The sequence below is a fragment of the Phyllostomus discolor genome, chromosome 3 (assembly GCF_004126475.2).
Source record: "Phyllostomus discolor isolate MPI-MPIP mPhyDis1 chromosome 3, mPhyDis1.pri.v3, whole genome shotgun sequence".
Classification (NCBI taxonomy): domain Eukaryota; kingdom Metazoa; phylum Chordata; class Mammalia; order Chiroptera; family Phyllostomidae; genus Phyllostomus; species Phyllostomus discolor.
In genome coordinates, this window is record NC_040905.2 from 116150151 (window position 1) to 116174911 (window position 24761).

The window sequence follows — 24761 nt, forward strand, 5'->3', positions numbered from 1 at the left end:
TTAGAGTTATTTAAATGGTTTATTTATTTAGTTTTTTGTATTGCCCTTCTTTTCTTCAGTCTGTAATAGGGCCAGTGTCTTCTCTTGAATTAAGATTGAAAAATAATCATAAAGAATGTTGCTTGCAGCCTTGCTTGTAATAGAGAACAGAAAACTTGAATGTCCCATAGCAGGATTAATTGCACAGGGAATTTTTGGTTTTGTTTTTGTTTTGGTATGGTTGGAGAATATAGGTTTTTTATTGTCTTTTTTTCTATATTTTCCAAATTCCTATAAAATATATTTCTTTATAATTAGAAAGTATATTATTAAAATAGAAAAAAGGTATCATAAGAAGATCTGAATTTTATGCAACTTTTCAAACATTTTTTCTTTAAAGAGGATGCATGTGAATGTTTCTTTTTAGTGTGATCTTAGGTCTTCTTAATGTTTACACTGCTATACCAATATTTTAAATTAGTCTGACAAAAAAAATGGAGGCAAGGAAAAATTCAAATAATGCTAAAAGGCTGGTAACTTAGCAGCTCCATGTCACCCCTGGCCTTTCCAAGGTGGCCACGTCCAGTTGTATCTTACTCTAGTGTGTTAGTCTGCTTAGGTTACTTATAACAAAACATTCTCGACTTGGGGGCTTAAAGAGCAGACATTTCTTTCTCCCAGTCCCAAGTTAAGGCATCTGTAAGGTAGGTGTCATTCCGGCGCCTTTCCTCATGGCGTGCAGATGCCTGCCATCTGACTGTGCTGACGTGGTCTTTCCTCAGCGTGTGCATGTGGGCAGAGAGGGCAGCTGCCAGGTGTCTCTTCTGATAGGGTCATTAATTCTCCCAGATTAGGGCCTTCCTCTTAAGACCTCATTTGACTTTTATGACATACTTGGAGGCCCCATCTCCACACACAGCCACAGTGTTGGTTAGGGCTTCAATATATGGATTTTGTGGGGACACAGACTTTCTGTCCATCACACCCTTCCTTCTGAGTAATGTGCTGTTTTTAGGCAATCTTTATTGGTATTTTCCATTCCCTACCCTCATCCTAATTGTAGTTGATTCTTGAACAACACAGGTTTGAACTCTTTGAGTCCATTTATACGTAGATTTTTTCCCAATAAATACTGTAAATATGCTTTTTCTTCCTTATGATTTTCCTAACATTTTCTTTTCTCTGGCTTACTTTATTGGAAGAATACCATATGTAGTACTGTAACATACAAAAATCTGTGTTAATCAGCTGTTTATTATGTTATCAGTAAGGTGGTAAGCAGTAGGCTATTAGTAAGTTTTTAGGGAGTCAAAAGTTATATGCACATTTTCAACTGGGCAGGGGCACTGGTGTCCTTAATGCCCATGTTATTCAAGAATCAACTGCGTTAATACATCCTAGGTCTAGTTTAAGTCCATATGTGGTGTTTTCATTGCTGAGCCAAGTTTGGTCAAGCATTCTCTTTCTTGTACCATCTTTTAAAATATTTTTGAGTGTAATTGTTGCATTTTTTAAAAAGTTTTTATTTATTTCTAGAAAGAGGGGGAGGGAGGGAGAAAGAGAGGGAGAGAAATATCAATGTGTGGTTGCCTCTCATATGCCATCTACTGTAGACCTGGCCTGCAACCCAGGCATGTGCCCTGACTGGGAATTGAACCAGTGACCCTTAGGTTTGCAGGCTGGCACTGAATCCACTGAGCCATACCAGCTGGAGTTGCATTTTTTCATTTGATTAGATATTTGACTTTCTGAAAAATCTTTCTTTATACTACATTACTTTAAAAAGTCTTGTGGGTGTAATTGTCTAACCACTATGCTGTATACCTGAAATTAGTACAAAATACTATTTAAAAAAAGTCCTGTAAATATATACTTCTCCACATTATGAAGCCACTCAGATAAACTTTTTTCCCTAAGAGACATGTTACAAAACCTTCCCTGTTCCCACTCCATGTGAGAGTGTTGCTCTTCGGGTGTGCTGTGTGGCTGCTATGCCTTGCTGATGCAAAAAGTACTTGAAGGAGAAATTGGTTGGGTTTAAAATTCTAGATTGAGTGGCATTTCCCTCAGAAGGATTTGCTTCATTGCCTTCTGCCTTCTGAAGTTGTACTGGAGAGGCCTGACTCCATTGTAGGAAAGAGAGGAAGAGGGGAGAGAGAGACAAACATTGATGTGAGAGAAACGGCAATTGGTTGCCTCTAGTACGTGCCCCAACCATGGCTCAAACCCACAACCTAGATATGTGCCCTGGCCAGTGATCAAACATGCAGTCTTCTGGTGTGTGGGATGATGTTTTAAGTAAGCCACCTGTCCAGGGCTCTTTTTCTTTTTTTCCCTTTTCTTTTTTAAAATTTTTCAGTTACAGTTGACATGCAATATTGTGTTAGTTCCTTTTGTACAATCTAGTGATTGGATATTGTATAACTTCCTAAGTGATCACCCTGATAAATCTAGTATCTACCTGACACCATACATAGTTATTAGAATATTATTGACTATATTCCATATGCTATATTTTACATCCCTGTGACTATTCTGTAACTACCAATTTGTACTCCTTAATCCCTTCAACTTTTTTACCCATCCTCCCCCCTCCCAAATCTGGCAACCATCATAATGATCTCTGTATCTTTGAGCCTGTTACTGTTCTGCTTGTTCATTTATTTTGTTTTTTTTAGATTCCACATACAAGTGAATTCATATGGCATTTGGTCTTCCTCTGTCTGACTCACTTCAGTCACCACAATAGCCTTTAGGTCCATCAATGTTGTTGTAGATGGCAGGATTTGAGTCTTTTTTTTTATGGCTGAGTCATATTCCAATGTATATATGCACTGATTCTTTATCCATTCATCTATGGGCACTTAGGTTGCTTCCATATCTTGGCTATTGCAAATAATGCTACAACAAACATATGAATGTATCTGTCTTTTTGATTTAGTGTTTTGGGTTTCTTTGGATACATACCCAGAAATAAAATTGCTGAGTTCTCATTTCTGGCTGTGTAGTCGTTGTTTTAAAGTTTATTTTGTCTGGTATAAATATTTCTACTCCAGCTTTTGTTTGTCTATTTCCATTTTCATGAAATATCTTTTCCCATCCCTTTACTTTCAGCCTGTGCGTGTCTTTTGATCTGAAGTGGGTCTCTTGTAGATAGCATATGTATCCATTCAGCCAACATATGCCTTTTGATTGGGTTTTATGCATGTTAAGTGCAAACTTAATTATTTGCATCTGGAGTAATTATTGATAGATATGTATTTATTGCTACTTTATTCATATTTTTTATCCTTTATTCTTAAAGAAGACCCATTAACATTTCTTGTAATACTGGTTTGGTGGTGATGAACTCTAGTTTTCTCTAGTCAGGGAAGTTCTTTATCTGTTCTTTGATTCTAAATGGTACCTTTGCTGGGTAGAGTAAGATTACTAAATTGTTGTAGGTCCTTACTTTTCATAACTTTGAGTATTTCTTGCCAATCCCTTCTGTACTGCAAAGTTTTTGTTGAGAAATCAACTGACTGTCTTATGGAAGCTCCCTTATAGATAACTAACTGCCTTTTTCTTGCTGCTTTAAAGATTGTTATATGTCTTTAACCTTTAGCATTTTAATTATGATGTGTCTTGGTGTGGGCCTCTTTGGGTTCATCTTGTCTGGGACTCTTTGTGCTTCCTGGACTTCTATGTCTATTTCCTTCACCAGGCATGGAAAATTTCTATCATTATTATTTCTTTTTTTTAATTGATCTAGAGAGAGGGTAAGGGAGGGAGAGAAACATTGATGTGAGAGAGAAACATTGATTCGTTGCCTCTTGCACATACCCTGACCAGGGACTGAACCCACAACCCAGTTGTGTGCCCTGACTGGAAATCGAACCTGTGACCTGTTGGTTTGCAGGATGATGCCTAATCACCTGAGCCATACTGGCCAGGGCTCTGTCCTTATTTTTTCCACATAGGTTTTCTCTCTTCTGGCTCTGCCATGATATGAATGTTGGTACACTTGAAGTTATCCCAGATACTTCTTATATTACCCTCATTTTTAAAAATTCTTTTTTCTTTTTGCTGTTGTGATAGGCTGCTTTCCATTTTTTTGTTTTTTAATTTTCCCAATCTCTGATTTGATACCCTGCTTCATCTGCTCCACTGTTGATTCTCTATAATGTATTCTTCATTTCAGACTGGTCCTTTTTTTAGGTTTTCTGTCGCCATTTTTATGTTTCCTAGCTCTTTGTTGAAGCTCTCACTAAATTTATCTATTCTTCCCCTAAGTTCACTGAGCATCCTCATAACCACTGTTTTTGAACTCTGTATCTGATAGAGTGCTTGTCTCCATTTTGTTTAGTTCTTTTTTTGGAGTTTTGTTCTGTTCTTTCATTTGGGAACTTTTTTTTTTGCCTCCTTATTTGGCAGCCTCTTTAATTTGTTTCTCTGTATTAGATAGTGTTGCCACATCTCCCAGGCTTTATGTAGTAGATGTCTTGTAGCGTCCAGTGGTACAGCCTCCCCAGTCACCTATGCTGGACACTCTAGGTGTGCCCACCTGTGTAGGCTGTGTACACCGTCCTGTTGGAGTTGAGCCTTGATTGCTGTTTGTGCCTCAGTAGGAGGGATTTATCTTCAGGCCAATTGGCTGGGGCCACTGTGAGGATCAGCTGTGTAGAGAATGACCCCATGAAGCAGGACTTACATCAACCGGGCTCTGGTGCCCACTGAGCCCACCCCTTGTAGAGGTGGTTGAGTGGTGCTTCAACATGGTCCGAAGCTGTGCACCGGCTCTGGGCCTTCCTGGGAGGTGCAGGGCAAGGTCAGCCCACCTGGCATGAGCTGCAAAGCCATCTGCAGATGGCTGCTACTTGTGCTGGGCTTGGAAGTGCCCAGCAGAGGCCTGGCTGCAAACCGAGGCTGGCTGCTGCTAATGCTGGGCCTGGGGCCACTTAATGAGAGGTACGGGCATGCAGAGGCCAGATGTTGCTTGTTTGAGAGATTTTAGGAAAGTCTGAAGCCAGAGTCAAAACAGGCTGTTTGTGTAAAAAGCCAGTGGAAATGGCTTGGGTGGGCCTGCAAATTGGGTGGGGTAGAGTCTCAGGGAATGACCAGGGTGGGTAAACAGCTTTAGCCAGGTTGACTGAGATATGGAGCCTGCTTGCCAGCTCTGTAGGGGAAGGGCTCAGAAAAGGAACAATGGCTTCTCTCTGGGAGAAAGCTGCTCCTCTACCTCCTGCCTTGATGCCATACAACTTAGTTTCTCCCCATATGTCCCTGAGGGTACTGCTCCAGTACTGGAGCTCAGAGCAAGTAAGTCTGAGGAAGTGTGTGCCTGGGCCCTTAAAGGGGAATGCCTGGAACTCCAGAAGCCCTCCATTTCCCTTAGCTACAATCTCCATTGGTTTCTGCAGCCAGAAGTTACGGGGACTTATCTTCCTGGCACTGGAACCCTGGGCTAGGGGTCTTCGTGTGGGGCTGGGACCCCTTGCTCCTCAGGGGTACCTGTGCTGCCAGGATATCACTCCTAAATTTTATCTACCACACCTGGGTATGGGAGCAGCCTGTTCTGGGTTTCCACCCCTCCTACCAGTCTTAATGTGGCTGCTGCTGCTGCTGCTACTTTTTTTTTTTTTTTTTTAATTTATTGATCCTAGAGAGAGAAGTAAGGTGAGAAACAGAGAGACAGACATTGATTTGTTGTCCCACTTATTTATGCATTCATTGACTGATATTGTATGTGCCCTGAGTGGGGATCAAACCTGTAACCTAGCATTTTGGGACAAAGCTGTAACTAACTGAACTACCCAGCCAGGGCTGTGACTTCTTTATATTCATAGCTGTAGGACTTCTGTTTAGCCAGATTTCAGGTGGTTCTGAATGATAGTTGTCATGTAGTTTATTGTAATGTTGATGTGGTTGTGGGAGGGTTCAAATACCACATTTACCTATACCACCATCTTGACTGGAACTGGGGCTTTTTTCTTTCTTTCTTTTTTTAATATATTTTATTGATTATGCTATTACAGTTGTCCCATTTCCCCCCTTTATTCCCCTCCACCCTGCACATCCCCTCCCACCCACATTCCCCCCCTTTAGTTCATGCCCATGGGTCATACTTATAAGTTCTTTGGCTTCTACATTTCCCATACTATTCTTACCCTCCCCCTGTCTATTTTCTGCCTATTGTCTATGCTACTTATTCTCTGTACCTTTCCCCTCTCTCCTCCTCCCACTCCCCTGTTGCTAACCTTCCATGTGATCTCCATTTCTGTGGTTCTGTTCCTGTTCTAGTTGTTTGCTCAGTTTGCTTTTGTTTTTGTTTTAGGTGTGGTTGTTAATAATAGTGAGTTTGCTGTCATTTTACTGTACATGTTTTTTATCTTCTTTTTCTTAGGTAAGTAAGTCCCTTTAACATTTCATATAATAAGGGCTTGGTGATGATGAACTCCTTTAACTTGACCTTATCTGGGTAGCACTTTATCTGCCCTTCCATTCTAAATGAAAGCTCTGCTGGATAGAGCAATCTTGGATGTAGGTCCTTGCCTTTCATGATTTGGAATAATTTTTTTGAGCCCCTTCTTGCTTGCAAGGTTTCTTTTGAGGGATCAGCTGACAGTCTTATGGGAACTCCTTTGTAGAAACTGTCTCCTTTTCTGTTGCTGCTTCTACGATTCTCTCCTTATCTTTAATCTTGGATAATGTAATTATGATGTGCCTTGGTGTGTTCTTCCTTGGGTCCAACTTCTTTGGGACTCTCTGAGCTTCCTGAACTTCCTGGAAGTCTATTTCCTTTGCCAGATTGGGTAAGTTCTCCTTCATTATTTGTTCAAATACCTTTTCCACTTGTTGCTCTTCCTCTTCTCCTTCTGGTACCCCTATAATTCAGGTGTTGGAACATCTAAAGATGTCCTGGAGGTTCCTAAGCCTCTCTTCATTGTTTTGAATTCTTCTTTCTTCATTCTGTTCTGGTTGAGTATTTATTTCTTCCTTCTGTTCTAAAGCATTGATTTGAGTCCTGGTTTCCTTCCCATCACCGTTGTTGGTTCCTTGTACATTTTCCTTTATTTCACTTAGCATAGCCTTCATTTTTTTATCTAAACCAATTCTGTGAACATCCTGATAACCAATGTTTCGAACTCTGTGTCTGATAGGTTAGCTATCTCTTCATCGCTTACTTGTATTTTTTCTGGAGATTTGATCTGTTCTTTCATTGGGGCCATTATTACTATTATTATTATTATTATTGTTTCTCTGTGCCTGTTACATAGTATGGGGTGGAGCCTTGGGTGTTAACTAGGGCGGGATAACATGTCACTGTGTATGATGCTGTAGGTGGGGGAGGGGTCCGAGAGGGAACCATGCCACTTGCTCTGCTCTCTGTCGGTTTTCAGTCACTTCCCCTGCTACTCACAATCAAATTGGGCCCTTCTGGTGCTGATTCCCTGGGTGGGTGGGCTTGTGTATGTTCTAGGACCCTGTTGTCTCTCCAAAAAACTCTCTCATGAGGCTGGGAGTTTCTCCAGCTGCCGCCTAAACCCCACAGGCGTTTTCAGTCAGGTTTGAGACTTAATTTTCCCACTCTGGACTCTGGGTTTCAAGGTCTCTCTCGCTCCCCAGCTGTTCCTCCCGGTTTATCTGCGCTCGAATGTGGGACCACCCAGTCTGCAATTCACTGCCTTGCCTGGTCTACTGGCCCTGGTCCTCTAGCTGCCCATCTCAGTCTGTCCTGCCAGTCTGGATGAATGTTTCTTCTTTAACTCCTTGGTTGTCAGACTTCCATAAAGTTCAATTTTCTGGCAGTTCTGGTTGTTGTTTGTTTTTAAATTTGTTGTTATCCTTCTTTCCGTTGTACAAGGAGGCACACTGTGTCTACCTATGCCTCCATCTTGGCCAGAAGTCTCCTTCTTTCTTTCATTGTGCTGAAGAAACTTGTCCTTCTATTCTGGGAATTTGTTAAATGTTCTTTCTTTTTTTTAAAATATTTATTTTTAGAGAGAGGGAAAGGTAGGGAGAAAGAGAGGGAGAGAAATATCACTGTGAGAGGGAAACATCAATCTGTTGCCTCTCATATGGGCCCCAACTGGGATCCAAACCCTCAATCTAGGCATGTGCCCTGACCAGGAATTGAACCAACCACCTTTTGCTTTGCAGGATGGTGTTCAACCTGAACCACAGTGGTCAGGGCTATTAAATGTTATTTCTTTGATAACTTCATGTTTTCTGTTTTCTCATTTTAGAGCTCCTATTGTTTAGATGTCAGACCATCTGGAATGAGCCTTCAAATTTTAAATCATATTATCCTATTTTCCATTTTCTAAAATTGTGATTTCAAATCTATTAAATGTCCATGCCCTTGTTTTCTGAATATACACTCTTAAAAATTTATTTTTTGTTCATGGATTAATATTTTAAAATCTTTTGGGAGAGGTTAATTATATTTTGTTAATTGTTGTCCTGCTTTCTGCTTAGTAAGGTGTTTGGGTCCTCTGAATTTCTTTGTTATGGGTTTGGATTCTGTCTTGCTTGCTCAAAGTTTTATCCAAATGATGATTCTGGCTGTCTGTTTTTGTTTAAATGTGAGGCACTGGAGATGCTGGTTGAAAGCTGTGTGGGAGGCCGTTTTGATTGGTGTGCTTGGTGTGTTCAGGCTGCCAGCTGGCTTTTTGCTTGGGTGGGGGTTCCCCAGATTTCAGTATCTTTAGGTCTTTTGTCAGGGGTGATTTGCTCTCCCCTGAGAGGGAAACTTTAGTCCCCTTCCTGTGGGACTGGCTGTTACATTCCAGAGCTGAATAGATGAAGGAGTTGGGTTTCCCACTTGAGAATACAGACTTTTCACGTGATTCATCAGTTTTTAGTCCAAATCCCTGTATCTTTCCCTGCACCTGATTTTCCCAAATCAGGAGCCTTTCAGTTTCATTTTTATTGAGACTTTGTCCTGTGTGTCCTACAAGGGTGTGTGATAGAGAATTATGTGATTATCCTGGATGTGGGTGAGGACAGGATGCTATGGGTCTAACTCCCCCTAAACATCCCTCAGAAAATTTCTATTTGTAGTATTGTGCTCCCTGCCCATTCCTCAGTAGGGCAGCATTTTTAATTAGTTTGCTAAGAAGTCCTGCATGTGTGTAGAAGAAAGACTGCTCTCTGTTTCTATGATTACAGAGTTGGGCCATTTGCAAAACTTATCTTTTGAACACAAAAGGAAGAGAATGAGTCTTTGAGAAGAATTCAGTGAAAGAAAAGGAGATAGGGAGCTCAGCTATTTAGGGGAGGACTAGCGTGACTGTCATAACTATGTGATATGGAGGTGGTAGCATTGTGAAAAGACTCTTTCTTTTTAATGAAAATTAACTTCGGGAGTTCTGAGCCCCGCCCATGGCTTTGCTGCCCCACTGTCTGGCCCTTCAGACCCACTACCAACAAATCAGCCCAGCTTTTGCGTGCACCTTCTGCCTGGTTCCTCCAGTGTTACCACTATAAAGAAAGTGGTTCAACAGCTCCAGCTGGAGACGGGCCTCAACTGTGTGAAGATTTCCCAGAAGGCTGCAGGTTTGAAACAATTCTGTCTGCAGAATGCTCAATATGACCCCCTGCTGACTGCAGTGTATCCAAGTACCAATCCCTTTAGACTCCAGAAAGTCGGTTCCTTTTTTTAGTGAAGTGAATCTTTCTTTTAAAAAATGTATGTATGTATGTATGTATGTATTTTTAGAGAGGGGGGAGGAAGGAACGAAGGAAGGAAGGAAGAGGGGGAGCACGTCAATGTGTGGTTGCCTCTCATGTGCCCCCTACTGAGGACACAGCCTGTAACCGAGGCATGTGCCCTGACCAAGAATCGAACCATTGATCCTTTGGTTAACAAGCCTGCACTCAATCCACTGAGCCACACCAGCCAGGGCCTAGTGAAGTGAATTTTTGAAGGTGTTTTGAAACCACTTTTTATGAACCAGTGAATATTTGAAGAGAGCTAAATTTGAAGCCTGTACAAAAAGCTTATCCCTGTAACGTGCCACACTTTAGAATTCTGCTTTTGTCAGTCCTTAACATCTGCCTCTCAGAATATTCATGAATTTCTATTTCACAAGGATGATTATTTTACATACACTGGCAGCAACAGACAAATACTGTATTTTTGGACTATAAGATGCACCCCCCGCCCCATTTGGGAGGAATAATGGTTGTTAATGCTGCTATTGAGTTATGTTTACATTTACATGAAATATTATGTGAAATATTATGTTATTTATGTTACTAAATATTTTACCACATTTTTTACTTCAAAATTTTTCCCCTATTTTCTTCTAAAACCTAGGTGTGTCTTATGGTCCAAAAAATACAGTAAATACTTAGTATAAAGGGGGAAAAAAAGAAAATTCACTTTGGGATGTCTAGTTAGTACTGTTGAGATCCACTTGGTGAATAAAAATTATATGCACACATAAAACTTCTCAGGAGCTCATTTATTCATGTGTTAGCCCTCCTTATGTTGGACATAGATGAAGGGTTGGCATTTTGAGGTAGACTGATTCTCACTCTTGTGTAACTCCTGGGTTTCTTACTGGATCTTCTTGAGGGCTGTTTGTTCATCTTAGAGAGGACAGTTGATCTCTGTTCTGGTAATGGACTATCTATTATGTGATCATAGTGTTTTGGAGTTTTGGAAAACAGAGGGAGACTAAAGGGTAATGGTGCACATGTTCAAGAAAACCTGTGTCTGAGCAGACAAGAAAAGGTATGTGTGTTGTGTTGCCCAAATATAGCTGCCCCTTTAAACAGAGAATTGACAGAAGTACAGATTCATTGTGTACCCTCTTCGTGCCAGATACTCTTCCAGGAGCTGGAGATTCCGACGTGACCGAAACAGGCAAAAATTCCTCCATTCATGGGGTTTACATTTTAACAGGAGGAGGTACAAGATGAAAAAATAAGTGAACTACAGTGTTTCAGATGGTGACAAATACTATGTACAGTAAAGTACCATCTGGCCAGTCGGGACAAAGCGAGGGTTGCCATTTTAACAGGAAAAGCCAGAGAGGGTCTTAATCAAGAGGGTGACTTTCAAGCAAATCCTAAGGAAGGTGAAAGCACAAAACTATGTGCCTGGTGGAGGATGATACCATTCAGAGGGAAAAGCCAGATCTCAAAAGCAAGAAAGGCAGCAAGGCTGGAGCATAGGCAGCATGGGGAGAGTAATGGTGATGAGCTCAGAGAGGTTTGGTGTTTCTGAAATTGGGTTTAAAAATCTACTGCAAATGGGGAAAAAATACAACAAAGATTAAATTTTTAAAAATCCACTATAGCTTCTGCTTTGGTCTCTCAAGCAATCAGTATATTGATGCTGTTTAGAGCCATGAGCCTTGTTGAGATCCCCAGTGAGTGAATATAAATAGAGAAAGAAGGGGTCAAGAAATCCTCCAAGAGAGAAGAAAATCACTGTGAGAGAGCAGCATCAATCGATCACTTGCCTCCTGTACACGCCCCTACCGGTAATCGAACCCTCAGCCTAAGTATGAGCCCTGACCCAGAATCGAACTTGTAGCCTTGTGGTATACAGGATGATGCTCTAACCAACTGAGCCACCTGGCCAGGGTTGATTCTGTTTTTCTTTTTTAACTTCCAGTTCTCTGCTCAAAATCTTTGGCTTGTCTTTTAACTTATTGAACATGTTAATCACATATTTCAATGTCATATCATTTCAAAATTGGAGTATTTTGTGGTTCTGATTCTATTCTTTCTCTTGTTTCTTAGTCATATGGTCCTGTCTCTTGGTATGATGGGTGATTTTTTATTAAATATCAGACATTGTACTTATATATGAAATATTTAAAGCTCATTTGAAGTATTTGACCTTTTTTTTCCTTCTATTAGAAAACACATCACTTTCCTCCAATCAGGAACCACTCTGGTTGGATGCTGAGAAGGATGGTCTATTTCAGATTCATCGCTTCTCCCATCTAGCAGCCCATTGGGCTCCCAGCTGGAAGACTGAGGTCTGCACCAGGGCCTACCTCTCTGTGTACTCAGACCACTCACTTAAGAATTCTGGGGAGGCCCTGGCTGGTGTGGCTCAGTGGATTGAGTGCCAGCCTGGGAACTGAAAGGTCACTGGTTCAGTTCCCAGTCAGGGAACATGCCCGGGTTGCAGGCCAGGTCCCCAACTGGGGGTGTGTAAGGGGCAACCAATCGATATATTTCTTGCACTTTGATGTTTCTCTCCCTGTCTTTCTCCCTCCCTTCCCCTTTCTCTAAAAATAAATATGTAACATCTTAAAAAAAAAAAGAATTCTGAGAACTTCCACATTCTCAGCCTCTGAGGTACCACTTGATAAACTCAAGGAGAAAAGGGGGACTAAATATTGGACTTACATCTCTGTCTTCCCCTTTTCTGTCATGTTTTGGCCCCTTAAGACCTCATTGCTATGGTAGTTCTCTGGTGCCTTTAAATGAGATGAAAATATTTTTGTTTGTTTTTTTCTGATTGTCCTTATAAGGGGTTTGGTGCACCATAAGTTAGTCTACCTTGCAAGCAGAAATCCAAGGCTCACTTTATATCAGCTATTTATTTAGGGCTTGATTTTGATGAATCCTTATATTATGTAATTCTGTTCTGTGGTTTTAAAATAGGAGTCAGAAAAGTCTGTGGAGAGATGAATGATGGCTGATGGGTGTTCCCATCTCTCTGGGTCCTTCAGATGACCTCTGAGCAGAGAGGCTCTTCTGCTTCAGAGTGGTTGTGTCGCTTGCCCCTCAAGTGGCTCTCCTTTCACATGCTGTGTTGAAGGCCTGCTCTGGTCAGGTGCATAAGCAGAAACTGAAGTCAATGTTCCATGGGTTATAAAACTCAAATGTTTTCCAGGGGACCCCCCCACCCCCATTCTCCCTCTTAACATTGCCTATCTGCCCTGCTAGAATTCACCATTCAAAAATAAGTAATCTAGATAAATTATGTGTGTCTTTCCAGAATGTCTTTATGCATATACAGGTTAATACTAACATATTCTTAAATTTTTAATACTTAACATTTTAAAGTAGAAATTTCTATAAGAAATAGATGTGACCTAAAAAATAGGTCGGTCTCACCGAATATGGTATATGTTGACTATAAACTTAGATTGTTTCATATATATTCATTTTCAGATATAAAGATGATGTTTACTAATAACTATAAACATTTTTAGGATTTTAAAAAAGATTTTTATCTATTTTTAGAGAGAGGGGAAGGAGAAAGAGAGGGAGAGAAGCATTGAATGATTGCCTCTCCCAATTGGGGACCTGGCCCGCAACTCAGGCATGTGCCCTGGCCTGGAACTGAACCTGTAACCTTTTGGTTTGTGGGATGATGACCAACCCACTGAGCCATACCAGTCAGGGCCATTTTTAGGATTTTTTGTGTTTAATTACATTGCTTCTGTCCATTCAAGTATTCTTTTTTTAAAAAATTTAAATTTATTGATTTGAGAGAGAGAGAGAAACATCTATTTGTTCCACTTATTTATGCATTCATTGGTTGCTTCCCATGTGTGCCCTGGCTAGAGATCGAACATGCAACCTTGCTGTATCAGGACTATATATACTCCAACAAACTGGACTACCAGCCAAGCCTTTATCCATATATTCTTGCCTTATGACAAAGGTGACTGGATGTATTAGTGGCCAAGTTCACTGGGGAAGAGGGTGAATATAATGAATGAATACCAAACTCAGGGCTTTGGGGAATGTAATGGCACCCAGCAAACACATACCACATAGCTTCAGCTCCACTGCCCTTATGTGAAGCAGGGTATGTATACATGCCACAATATGGAGGCGCTGTGCTCAGCATCTGTCCAACTCTCTTTAGCAAGCTAAGCATTTAGACGTGTTGAGCCCATGTCACTGACTATTGCTGGGGCGGGGGACGGAAAATGAAGACCCATAGGTGCTCCTGTGCTGGAGCCCTCCCTACCCCCACCCTCAAGACCACCTCTACAGTCTGCAGTGTGGAAACAGCGGTATTAAGCAGGACCTGATGAGGCCTGCAGCAGAGACACAGCTTGGTGGAGATCCCAAGGATGGAGGGAACAGGGCTGAAGGAATGTCATACTTCTGCCTTGGTTCTTTGAAATTCCATTTGCTTTGGAATGTAAGTTTTATGGTGTCACAGTAGAGCTGTGTTGGAGATGGCTTTAAAGATAAAACATTTCCATGGTGAACAAAAAGATTGGGATATGAAAGCCATCCAGGCTATTTATTCTTCCCTGTTTCAGTTTTTACCATGCATTCTCTGTACATACAAAATGATTACGTAGATCCTGAGTAGTTCAGCTTTTTCATAAGGTGGTCGTATTAAGTTCATTTGGATAAAGTTAAACTCCTTTAAAAGGAAAAAAATCCTTTTGAAACATTGTGAAAGAAAATGCAGCCTTGGCTGGTGTGGCTCAGTGGATTGAGTGCTGACCTGAGAACCAAAGAGACGCCCTTTCAATTCCCAGTCAGGGCACATGCCTGGGTTGCAAATCAGGTACCTAGCAGGGGCTGCACATGAGAGGCAACTACATATTGATGTTTCTCTCGCTTTCTCCCTCCCTTCCCCTCTCTCTAAAAATAAATACATAAAATCTTTTAAAAAGAAAGAACATGCAAGTGCAGAAAAATCAAATACCTCTTATAGAAACAAAATACCCAAAGATTTTCTGTTCTTCTCCCCAGGTTTTCAGTCCACACAAAGACTCAGAGTCAAGGAAACCAGACACGAAGTTCCCGTGGGGGCAGGGCTGCCACACAAACTTAGCTTAGAGAGAAAGAACCTCTTGAGAATTATCTGATGATGTCAATAAGTAAAGAGGTGACTTAAAGCTTGGAATAGTGATTTCTGAATAAATCTAAGGGAACAAGTCATACTGCTTTATGAACAGAATTTTAACTTTGATGAAATTTATAATTATAATTATAAATAAACATTTAAAAAACATTTAAAAAATTTTTTAAAAGATTTTATTTATTTATTTTTAGGGAGGGAAGAGAGAGAGGGAGGGAGGAGGGAGGGAGGCATCAATGTGCGGTTGCTGGGGGTTATGGCCTGCAACCCAGGAATGTACCCTGGCTGGGAATCGAACCTGGGACACTTTGGTTCCCAGCCCGCGCTCAATCCACTGAGCTACGCCAGCCAGGGCTACATTTAAAAAAATTTTAAACCACGTTTTTTAGAAGTTGCTATTTTGGTCTTCTTATAGTTTTCATGCTGAGAACTGGTCTCCTGACCAGAGTTTTGTGGGATGTTGGAATGTGATCCTAAGCCTTTTGCATTTTGTTTTGGGTTATTGACTGATTCCGGCCTGTGTTAAAAGGTTGCAAGTCTGACACACGATCTGCTGTTTTGAAGTCAGCAAGGACCCAGGTCTAGAGTCTCCTGTGGTTCTCTCGTTCATGTCTGAAAGACCTCAGAGGGGTAGGTGTAGATAACTTCTCAGTAAATTACTCTAAATTGCCTGCAATTTGTTGGGAATTGCCATTTTTATTTTTTATTTTTATTTATTTTTTAAATATTTTATTTATTTATTTTTAGACAGGGGGAGGGAGGGAGAAAGAGAGGGAGAGAAACATCAGTGTGTGCTTGCTTCTTGCGCACCCCCTACTGGGAACCTAGCCTGCAACCCAGGCATGTGCCCTGACTGGGAATTGAACCAGCGACCCTTTGGTTCACAGCCTGTGTTCAATCCACTGAGCTACACCAGCCAGGGCAGGGAATTGCCACTTTTAAAAATTTATTGCTACTGTGGCTATTTGAGTTTATGAAATATGATTGGCACTGGTAAATTCCTTGGAGCTTTTATTTGAGGTATCAAGGCTGGAATGAGGGGCAGGGGTCTCCAGGGGAGAGCATTGCCAGGTGCAGGCTGACCTTGAGTTGCAGTGAAGTGGTTTACTAAAACGTATGATGACATACTCTTTAAAACTTTTTTTTTCCCCACTTTTTAACCACTACCACATATGAGGCCTGTCCAGAAGGTATCCAGGCCATGTAATAAGAAAAGAGACATTTATTGAAGAAGATACAACACATAAGAAACATTGTACATAGGACAATGATGCCTCAGTCCTCTTCAAAGTAGGCACCTTAGGACCTCACACAGTCTCCCAACTGCCATCAGCTGCCTCATTGTATTTTCCTGAATCTCATCGATAGTCTGAAATCCATTCCCTTTCAATGGTGATTTAGTTTTGGAAAAACCAGAAGTCATGGGGCAACCAAATCTGTGCTATAGTGGGGCTGAGTCACCTGGGTGATTTGGTGTTTCGCAAAAAAACTTTGCATGAGACATGATGCATGAGAGGGCACATTGTCATGATGAAGCTGCCAGTCACCAGTTGCCTGTAGCTGAGGCCTTCTGAATCATCTGAATATTTCTGTGGAGAAATGTTCAAGCTTAATGCAAAATTTGACGCAGATTCGTTGCTCTACTTGCTCAGTCATTTTGAATGTGATGGCCACACAGTACACATGCTCACTCAACAGCATCTACCATCCCCACCGACTAGTACATTGTTGACACATGTGCATTCCAGTCCACTCTCCTTGGCTGCGGGTTACATCAATGTCGCATGCAAATCGTTCTCGTTATATTAACAATGGCTGAACTTTTTCCGGACAGACCTGGTAAAGTAAGTTCCTCATCAGATCTATGTGAACTTAAAAATCTGATGTGAAAACAGTTTGTGAAAGTCCAGGCCCTGAAGAGACCTCTGATATTTAAGAAACTGGCGGTGCACAGGGTAAAGCTGACTTAAAATGTGCAGTTTGCTGAGTAGAGAGGAACAGGATCTTTAGTTTTGTTAACTCACCATGTTTGAACTCTCACTACTAAGCTCCATAGGTGACTTCTGTATAGTGCTTTATAATTTTCAAAGTGGTCTTTATATATTGTTCCATACATTTCAATAACTGCTCTGCAGAAATAACATGCACACCATTGTCAGTTATACAGGCATACCTTAGAGATATTGTGGGTTCAGCTCCAGACCACTGCAATAAGACAAACATTGCAATAAAGTGAGTCACAAATTTTTTGGCTTCCCAGTGCATATAAAGGTTATGTTTACACTATTGCCTATTAAGTGTTCAATAGCATTATGTCTAAAAATGTATGTACCTTTTTAAAAAATCTTTACCCAGGACATATTCATTGATTTTAGAGAGAGAGGAAGGAGAAAAGAGAAACATAGATGTGAAAGATAAACATTTATTGGCTTCTTCCCCTCTGCCCCCCTCATGTACCCCAACCAGGGATCGAACCCACAACATAGGTATGTGCTCTAACCAGGGGTTGAACTCACAACCTTTTGGTGCATGGGACAATATTCCAACCAACTGAGCCACATGGCTGGGGCAAAAATTGTACATATCTTAATTAAAATATTTTATTGCTAAACAAAGTGTAACCATTACTAAGCCTCAATGAGTCATAATCTTTTTCTGGTGGAGGTTCTTACATTTAATTTGTAAAAATGCAGTATCTGTGAAGCACAAAAAAGCAAAGCACAACAAAACAAGCTGTGCCTGTATAGGAGACACACTGGTGCATTAGAGATTCTCTATTAGAAATTAGAGAATCAGGTAAGCAGAAACATGACCTGCTATCCCACTGCTCGTGGTTAGCACTATTTTATCTAGATCCTCAGGTGTCTTCTTGGCACGTATGTAATCTTTTTCCCCTTTGAAAATGGGACCCTAATTCAGAACATGTATCTTCAACATATATTTTAAAGTGTTACTAATTTGAGTATTATAGCTACCTGTGAGAATTATGGTAAAGAAAAAGTGACACCAGGTGGGATCCACTCCATGCCTTCTCTTGTGTGACTCTCATACCAGCTGCAGTGGGCCTTTCCAACTGTGAGCTAGGGTTCCCCTGAGTAGGATGTTTTTCTGGTAGAGTTTATAATCTGGGTTGTTAGCATTTGTATCAACTCTCACAGAAAGATAGTTTGAATTGTGGGATTTAACTGCCACCTGTAGCCTTTACCCACCCAGTTCTTCTCCCGCTTGATGTGAGGACCCTGCCCAGGAACTGGACTGTATGGTGGCCAGTCTGTGCTTCGTGTGTGCTGTTCCTGAGACTCTTGGAACCCTGATGAAGAAGCAACCATTGTCCCACTTTGCAGGGAAGGAAACGGTGACTTGCCCAAGGTCAGTAGCTGGCAAGTGGTGGTCCTGAGAGCCTCTCTAGAGCCAGGGTTCTCTGCTGTCCATCTCTTGGAGGGGGCAAATGTGGGATGACCAACCCAGCCTGTGCCTGTTCCACTGAACACACCATCCTCTGGTCTTACTGTTTGATCTTGACATCGTTGCCTTTGATGTGGTGTGCAATTTAGAGTTCATTCACAGTGGTGGCGGGGTGCTCCACGCTATATAATAAAAACAAATTCAAAGCCTGCAGGAGTGTGAAACCATGAGGTGACCTCATGGCACAGGTGACTGATGGCTGAACAGGAAGCGTGCACCTGGTACAACCAGGTGACTCATTTTCTCAGCCTTTCATCTCCAATCCTGAGTGATCTCTGAGCTTTATCAAAGAGTCAGTAAGTGCTCTGTGGTTCCTGTTCAGCTTCTGATATCACCTGTTCCTGCCCCCAGCGGGAACCCCAGGTGTCTGTTATCTAAGTAGAAACTTACTGGAGGATATATAAGTAGGAGTATAAGGGGGGCTTCATGGAGGGGCTATTTATTACCTTGCTGATCATTTGCCTAAAGGCCAAATTCCTGATTTTTGTATGGAGGACATAAAATAGAGATATAAAAATAGAGCTGACATTGGCTTGGATTTCTATTGTATTTTTTAATATAAACTTTTTGACCTTTGCATGCAAGGTAACGATATTGTTTATATGTGATAGTGTTTATTGTGAACATGGGCAACATGCACCTAAGTCATCAGTAGTGCTAAAACAAAACAAAAAACCAGAAGTGCATCTTATCGGTGGGTCGGTGCCCTGCCTTTTGTACAGAAGCTAATTTGAAAAGAAGTGTTCATCCTAACACCTGGCACCTTTGTCTTGGTCATTTCCTTGTGGCTTTGAAGACTGCACTGTGAGAAGACAGAGCTCTAGGAGTGAATTGCTTGGTTGGGAAGCAGGTTCCCCTTTCTTCTTCCTGAGGGTCAGGCTGTGTGTGAATAATGGTATTCGGAAGGCTGGTGGTGTCCCTTTGGGTGATGACTACTTGCTCGGTGGCAGCTCCTTGAGGGCTGTAGAAACAGCTTGGTCTCGACTCCAACACCCCCTGTGACACAGCAACGGAATGGAGTGGGAACTGGTCCTGCCAGTGTGAAGTGCTGTCACTGTGGGAGGTGTATACCCTTCAACTCCAGGGACAACTCAGGTGGCCGTTGCCAGGTGGGTGGTAGGAACAAGCGTCGTTCCATAGAATACCAGCAATACCAGCAATACCAGCTGGCACAGAAGGGATGACTATGATACGAACAGTGACCTTCGTGGATCTCAGATTCCCTGTGCGAAGTTAAAGAACCCCAACAAAGGGAGCATGTACTCTCGTGTGGTGCCATTTATACAGGATTCTAAAACACTCAGACTTCTAGTGGCAGTGGTTGGTGGAGGGGGACTGGACAGAGGAGTTACAAAGGTGAGCAGGGAAAGTTTGTGAGTGATAAGTACTTCATTATCTTGTTCTTGGTGATGGTTTCATGACTGTAGACACACCACATCGACACTTCTGCAAAGCAGTTTATATGCCTTCATCTAGGGAATCTAGGCTTTCAAGATTGGAGGGTACAGCGGTGTTCATTTTCCCTAAAGGCTTGGACAGAACCCAGCTCTTTGCTTCCAGGGGCGGTGACAGGTGTGGCTTCTGTGCACGAGGGCTGCCAGTCAGGTCTCAGTGAGGACCATGCTGTGATGCAGAATGGCGTCTTGGAAGGTGATTTTGGTAGGAGATAGTTGGTAACACATAGTGTTGTTCTTGCCTACACATCTGCTGGCTGCTGGCTTTGTGGGTTCAGATTGATGACAATTGGTGCGGGGTCTGAGCTCACTGGGATGCCCCTTCCCTCAATGGATATTGTTGACAAGTCAGTCTGGAATCTGCTTGTGGTCACGTGGTCCCTGCAGACTGTACCAGATGGCCACCTGCTAAGTGGTGCCTTGTGGCTGAATCTCCCTCCAGCAAGTGCTTTGTTTCCTGAGCCCCTTTCCACCCTCCTCCCCGGGAGGCTCAAACAGGAAGGCACACTTGATGTCATCAGAGTCTGCGCTAAGGTGGCCGTGCACTTGTGCTGGTCGTAACATGATCAAGAGCCATGCTCTGACACTTGGCATGGAGGCTTCTCAGCTGGGCAGCGCATCCTGGGTATGTTAAATCCGGCCTCTGTGGACTGTTGCACACTCAGGTTCTTTGCTCTGTGCCAGTGTTCAGTCCTCTCGCATAGTTTATGCCTGTTTCACCCTTGTCCCCAGGGCGATGATGGCCACCTGCCCTCCCTTCTGTGGTACAGGACAATATACACAGAGTTCAAGCTGTACTCCTTGGTTTCCCTTTCTGGGAGCCAGTGCTGGTGTCCTAGGTTTCTGTCTGCCCAGTGACTGTCCCCTGCCCTTCTGGTGTCACAGCCCTTCCCTAGACACGGGGGTGTGGAAGAGGGTGCTGTGGTGGGAACATGGCCAAGGCCAGTCCCTTAAGGTGTGGGCTCTAGGCTAGGACAGGAGCGGGTCTGAGAGAATGACACCAACACTTATGAAGGGGCAGGCCTTGGGCTCCCAGACTCACCCACCTGCGTTCTGTGGCAGACCCCATTCTGCCTGTGTTGCTTGGAGGGGATTTTTTACATCTCGCTGACAGCAGGGAACCCGTCCTTGCTAATGCTTGCTGTATGCCAGAAAGCTGAAGGGTTTCACCAGATCCAGCAGTTTTCTGCATCCAGATTTCCACCTTTGACCTGACCAGGGTCTTGGACCAAGATGGGTGGAGATGCATGATGAGGACTCCTGAGGAACAGACAGATCATGATGGGGGCACAGAGGGCTGGAAAGCACGTGGGGTATGCTTAGAGGATGGGTGGCCAGGTGAGGCGCTGAGGTGGGGTGTGGCTCAGTCAGAGACAAGCTGAAAACCAGGCCACCTGGTGAAATCCCAGCCTGAGAGTGGGGCACTTTCCTCCCAGGCAGCCCTCGATTGGCCCCCTGGAGCCCAAGAGCGGCCAAAGTTTCCCGCTCGCCTCCTTTTAGTTCTGAACCTTTTCCCTGACCAGGACTGTCATTCCTTCCTGCTTGGTTAGCGACGCAAGGTCTTCAGTTGGGTTAGAAATATATAGTTCCAGCGTTTCTGGTTATTCTCAGCAAGAGGTTTGCCCTGAATCACCTGGTAGGATCCCATCCCATTGTTGGAGGAGGCAGAAACCCAAAATACAGCAGACTTCCAAGGGCCTGCATCCCAGCCTGGAATCTTGCAGTTATATGACATTGGGTCATACACACGCGCTGTGGAGAAGAAAGTGTCATCCTAGGCTAGCACTTCAGAAAGATTTCACACAGTGTCTGGCCCTCCATCCAGCATAATGAGATAGTGGAAAGTAGTTAGGCCCTCAAGGATACAAGACAGAGGGGTAAAAAATGAGAGGAAGAAAACTGTGGGGATGTAGATGATGCAGTTAACAGATACCAGCTTGGTGAAAACCTGTCAGGTCCAGGGAAGGAGTACTGGTTGAGCTGGGACCCCATGCCAGAGAGCAAGGAAATGTTCACAGATTGATGGGGCTGTGATTGGGTGTGAGCAAAAGTGGAAGGAATGGATTATAATCTACTGGATAAATAAAAATCGGAGGTCCACACTGATATAAATAAATGTGGTGAAGGTAAAGTCTTTCTTACAGTAGAACGCCAATAAATACAGCTCAAACGATGGCATTAGAAAAATCACTGGGTGTTTAAATAGAGTATGTGCATAATCTCAAAGTCTCTCCTCATGAATTGTGTATTGATTACAAAGGGAAAGTAGTAAATTAAGAGTGGAAAAACTTGGCAGTCGCTTGGTTTGCTGCCAGTGTGGGACCAACCAACACGATGTTCTTCTACATGTGATACAGCATCATGTCTTTCACGTGTCTGCCAAAAATTCCCGGCGTCGATCTCACAGCGAGGAAACAACAAGAAGCCCAACAGAGCAACTGGCCTGGACTCATGAGAACTTCGCGCTCAGGAAGGGTGAAGATCGAGGACCTCCCTGGTGAAAGAAGACAGAAGACACCTGATAGTCTGTGTACACTGAGGGCCTGGATCTTGGGAAATAAAAATAGTTCTAAAGGCAATACTGGGACAGTGGAGGAAATATGAATTGGGCCTGTGGATTAGTGACTGGTATTGTATGGGTTGAACTGCCTCCTGCCCTTGGCCTGTGGTGAGAGCAAAGACACTGTGAGTTACAGGTAAGGGAGTGATACCTCACCTTAGCGCTGAGGAAAGGAGGAGGCGCTATCAGCCAGTCTCAAAGTCTGCCTCCCGTGTCCACAGAGGGGCAGGCAGGTGGGACTGGCACCTCATCACCTTCTAAGAAGTGAAAGGTATAGAAGCTGACAAGTGACATTTTCAGAGTACCTGGGTGTACAGCTCTCTTAGACCCCGCTTTCAATTCTTTTGGACGCATACCAAAAAGTGAAATTACTGGTTCATACTACAATTTTTTAATTTTTAGGAACTGCTATACTGTGTTCTATAGTGACTGCACCATTTTATATTCCCACCAGCAGTGCACAAGTTTCCATAGAAATTGAAAATAACCACCAACCTAGAATTCCAGCCTAATGAAAATGTCCTTCAAAAATGAAGGGGAAGTACAGTTTCAGACTGGCAAACACTAAGAAAGTTCTCACCATCAGCCCCTTACTAAAGGAGGTACCTAAGGATGTTCTTCAGGCAGAAGGAAAATGCTCTTGCGTAGAAACTCCTGGACACAAAGAGGAAAGGACAAATGTGTGGATAACTCTAGGTGACTCTCAATTGGTAAAATAATACTGATAATGTCTTGTGGGGTTTAAGAAGTATATACAGTTAAAATACAGGATGCCAGGGAGCACATCAGGGGTGGGGAGAGGTGAATGGAGGGAATTCTGACCTGTGCTGCTTGGGAAGAGGTAAATGCACTTAATTGGACTTTGATACAACAAGGCTCCCTATTGTAATCTTTACGGGAATCATTCTCTGAGTAGTAAAAGGGTTAGTTTATTAGAGAGAGGAGATAGAACATGAAAAATACTCAAAGGGCAAGAAAGAATAAAAGAAAATAGAACAGATATGACAAAGCAAGATGGTGGCCCCATTCTCAGTAATCACACTTAATGTAGCAGGACTGAGTGATGTAATTAAAAGAAAAAAACTCTCAAACTGGATCTTAACAAAGACATAAAAGTAAGAGAATATAGAAAGGTTAAATGTGAAAAGATGGAAGACAAAAGTCCTGTGAACAGCAGCCAGAGAACAGTCAACACGGGCAGGACGAGGGCCAGGGGACATGTTTGTGTGGGTCCCGTCAGGTTTTATTCTGAGAACTTCGAGAGCTCCAGAGAAGTTAGATGTTTCCCTGGGTGCACCACTTGGGGTGTTGCCCATATTTGCTGTGCCCCATCAATGCAGGAGTTGTGTCTGCTCACTAGCACACATGTGCATATGCATGCACAAGCACACGCACACCCTCCTGCCTCTGGTCCCTGAGTCCCCCACATGACATTTCCTCTCACACATCACTGGCCAGAATTTTCTTTGTCACATCAGCCTGCAGTGCAGGCCAAGCAGCCCTACTTTCCATGGCAAGAGGTGAGCACTAGCCTGTCCCAAGAGCCAGCTTCATGCTTAAAAGGCAAACAGGTGATGGTAGTGCTTCCTCCTTTCTCTTCTCTCTTCCTTTTGTTCTCTTAACTTCGAATTCATTTATATAGTGAGATTTGCTCTGCACTGGAGGCGACAGAAAAATTAAGAATCCGTGTTTGTCCTGATTATCAACTTAAAGATGAATTTTCTGTATGTGTGCAAGACATGGCTGGCTGAGCTGTCAGAGGAGGAAGGCAGACAGACTTGGACACATCAAGGTCCGAGGCTCAGTCCTGCCCGGTTAGGTTCCTGCCCATGGGAGAAGGTGAAGGCGGGCGTGTGGGTGTGCAGGGCTCTTCAGTGTGATCTGTGGGCTTGTGCTTCCATGAAGTAAGTGCTGGGACACCTTTTTCTCTTTAATTTGAATTTTTTTTTGTTTGTTTAACCAAATGGGTGTTCATAAAAAGTTACCAAAATTTAATATCTCTTAAATGTAAAAAGGAAATTGAAAAAGTTTAGCACATAACCTATAATTTGAATTTCAGTACGGTGGCTGGTAGGTGACAATATTAGTGGTTTTAATTTTTTATGTGCCAGAAGAATAACTGTCATTTTAAAAATAATAGTTTCGATACTTAAAGCAAAGAAGGTGACATGGCATATTCCTGTCACTTTGTCTGCTCTGTGTCAGGTACAGTCTAGACAAAGAGGTGTAAACGGAGAAGACCCAGGGATAGCCTGTCCTTATCTCTGAAGATGTCCTCGTCCTTCCCGTTAGTCTTTGGGCCGTGACATGTTCCTGAGAGCCTTTGTAACCCTGCCTCTGCCCTCTTTGGGCCAGAACGTGTTAGTGGCCTCCAAGGACGTCCTCAGGGTGCACTGGGTGGGTCAGAAATACTTTGTGTGCTGTTGGACAGTGACTGGCCCCCTGGGGGTAGTTTCCCCTCTGTGGTGCCAGAATGATGAGCATCTGTTTCCTGAGCTGGTGGGTAAGTTAAATGACT

General features: G+C 42.8%; 2 protein-coding genes across 5 annotated transcripts in view; both read left to right on the plus strand.

Annotated features, from left to right (window-relative positions):
* The window catches only part of AXIN1 (axin 1), a 97029-nt gene that overhangs the window by 14246 nt on the left and 58022 nt on the right, over positions 1 to 24761 (plus strand). The gene's annotated exons all lie outside the window — the stretch shown is intronic.
* Positions 9324 to 9623, plus strand: LOC114503354 (guanine nucleotide-binding protein G(I)/G(S)/G(O) subunit gamma-5-like; the record flags this gene model as incomplete). The annotated part of the gene is made up of 1 exon (XM_036020012.1): positions 9324 to 9623. A coding segment is annotated over one exon (300 nt), but the record flags the coding sequence as incomplete, so codon positions are not given.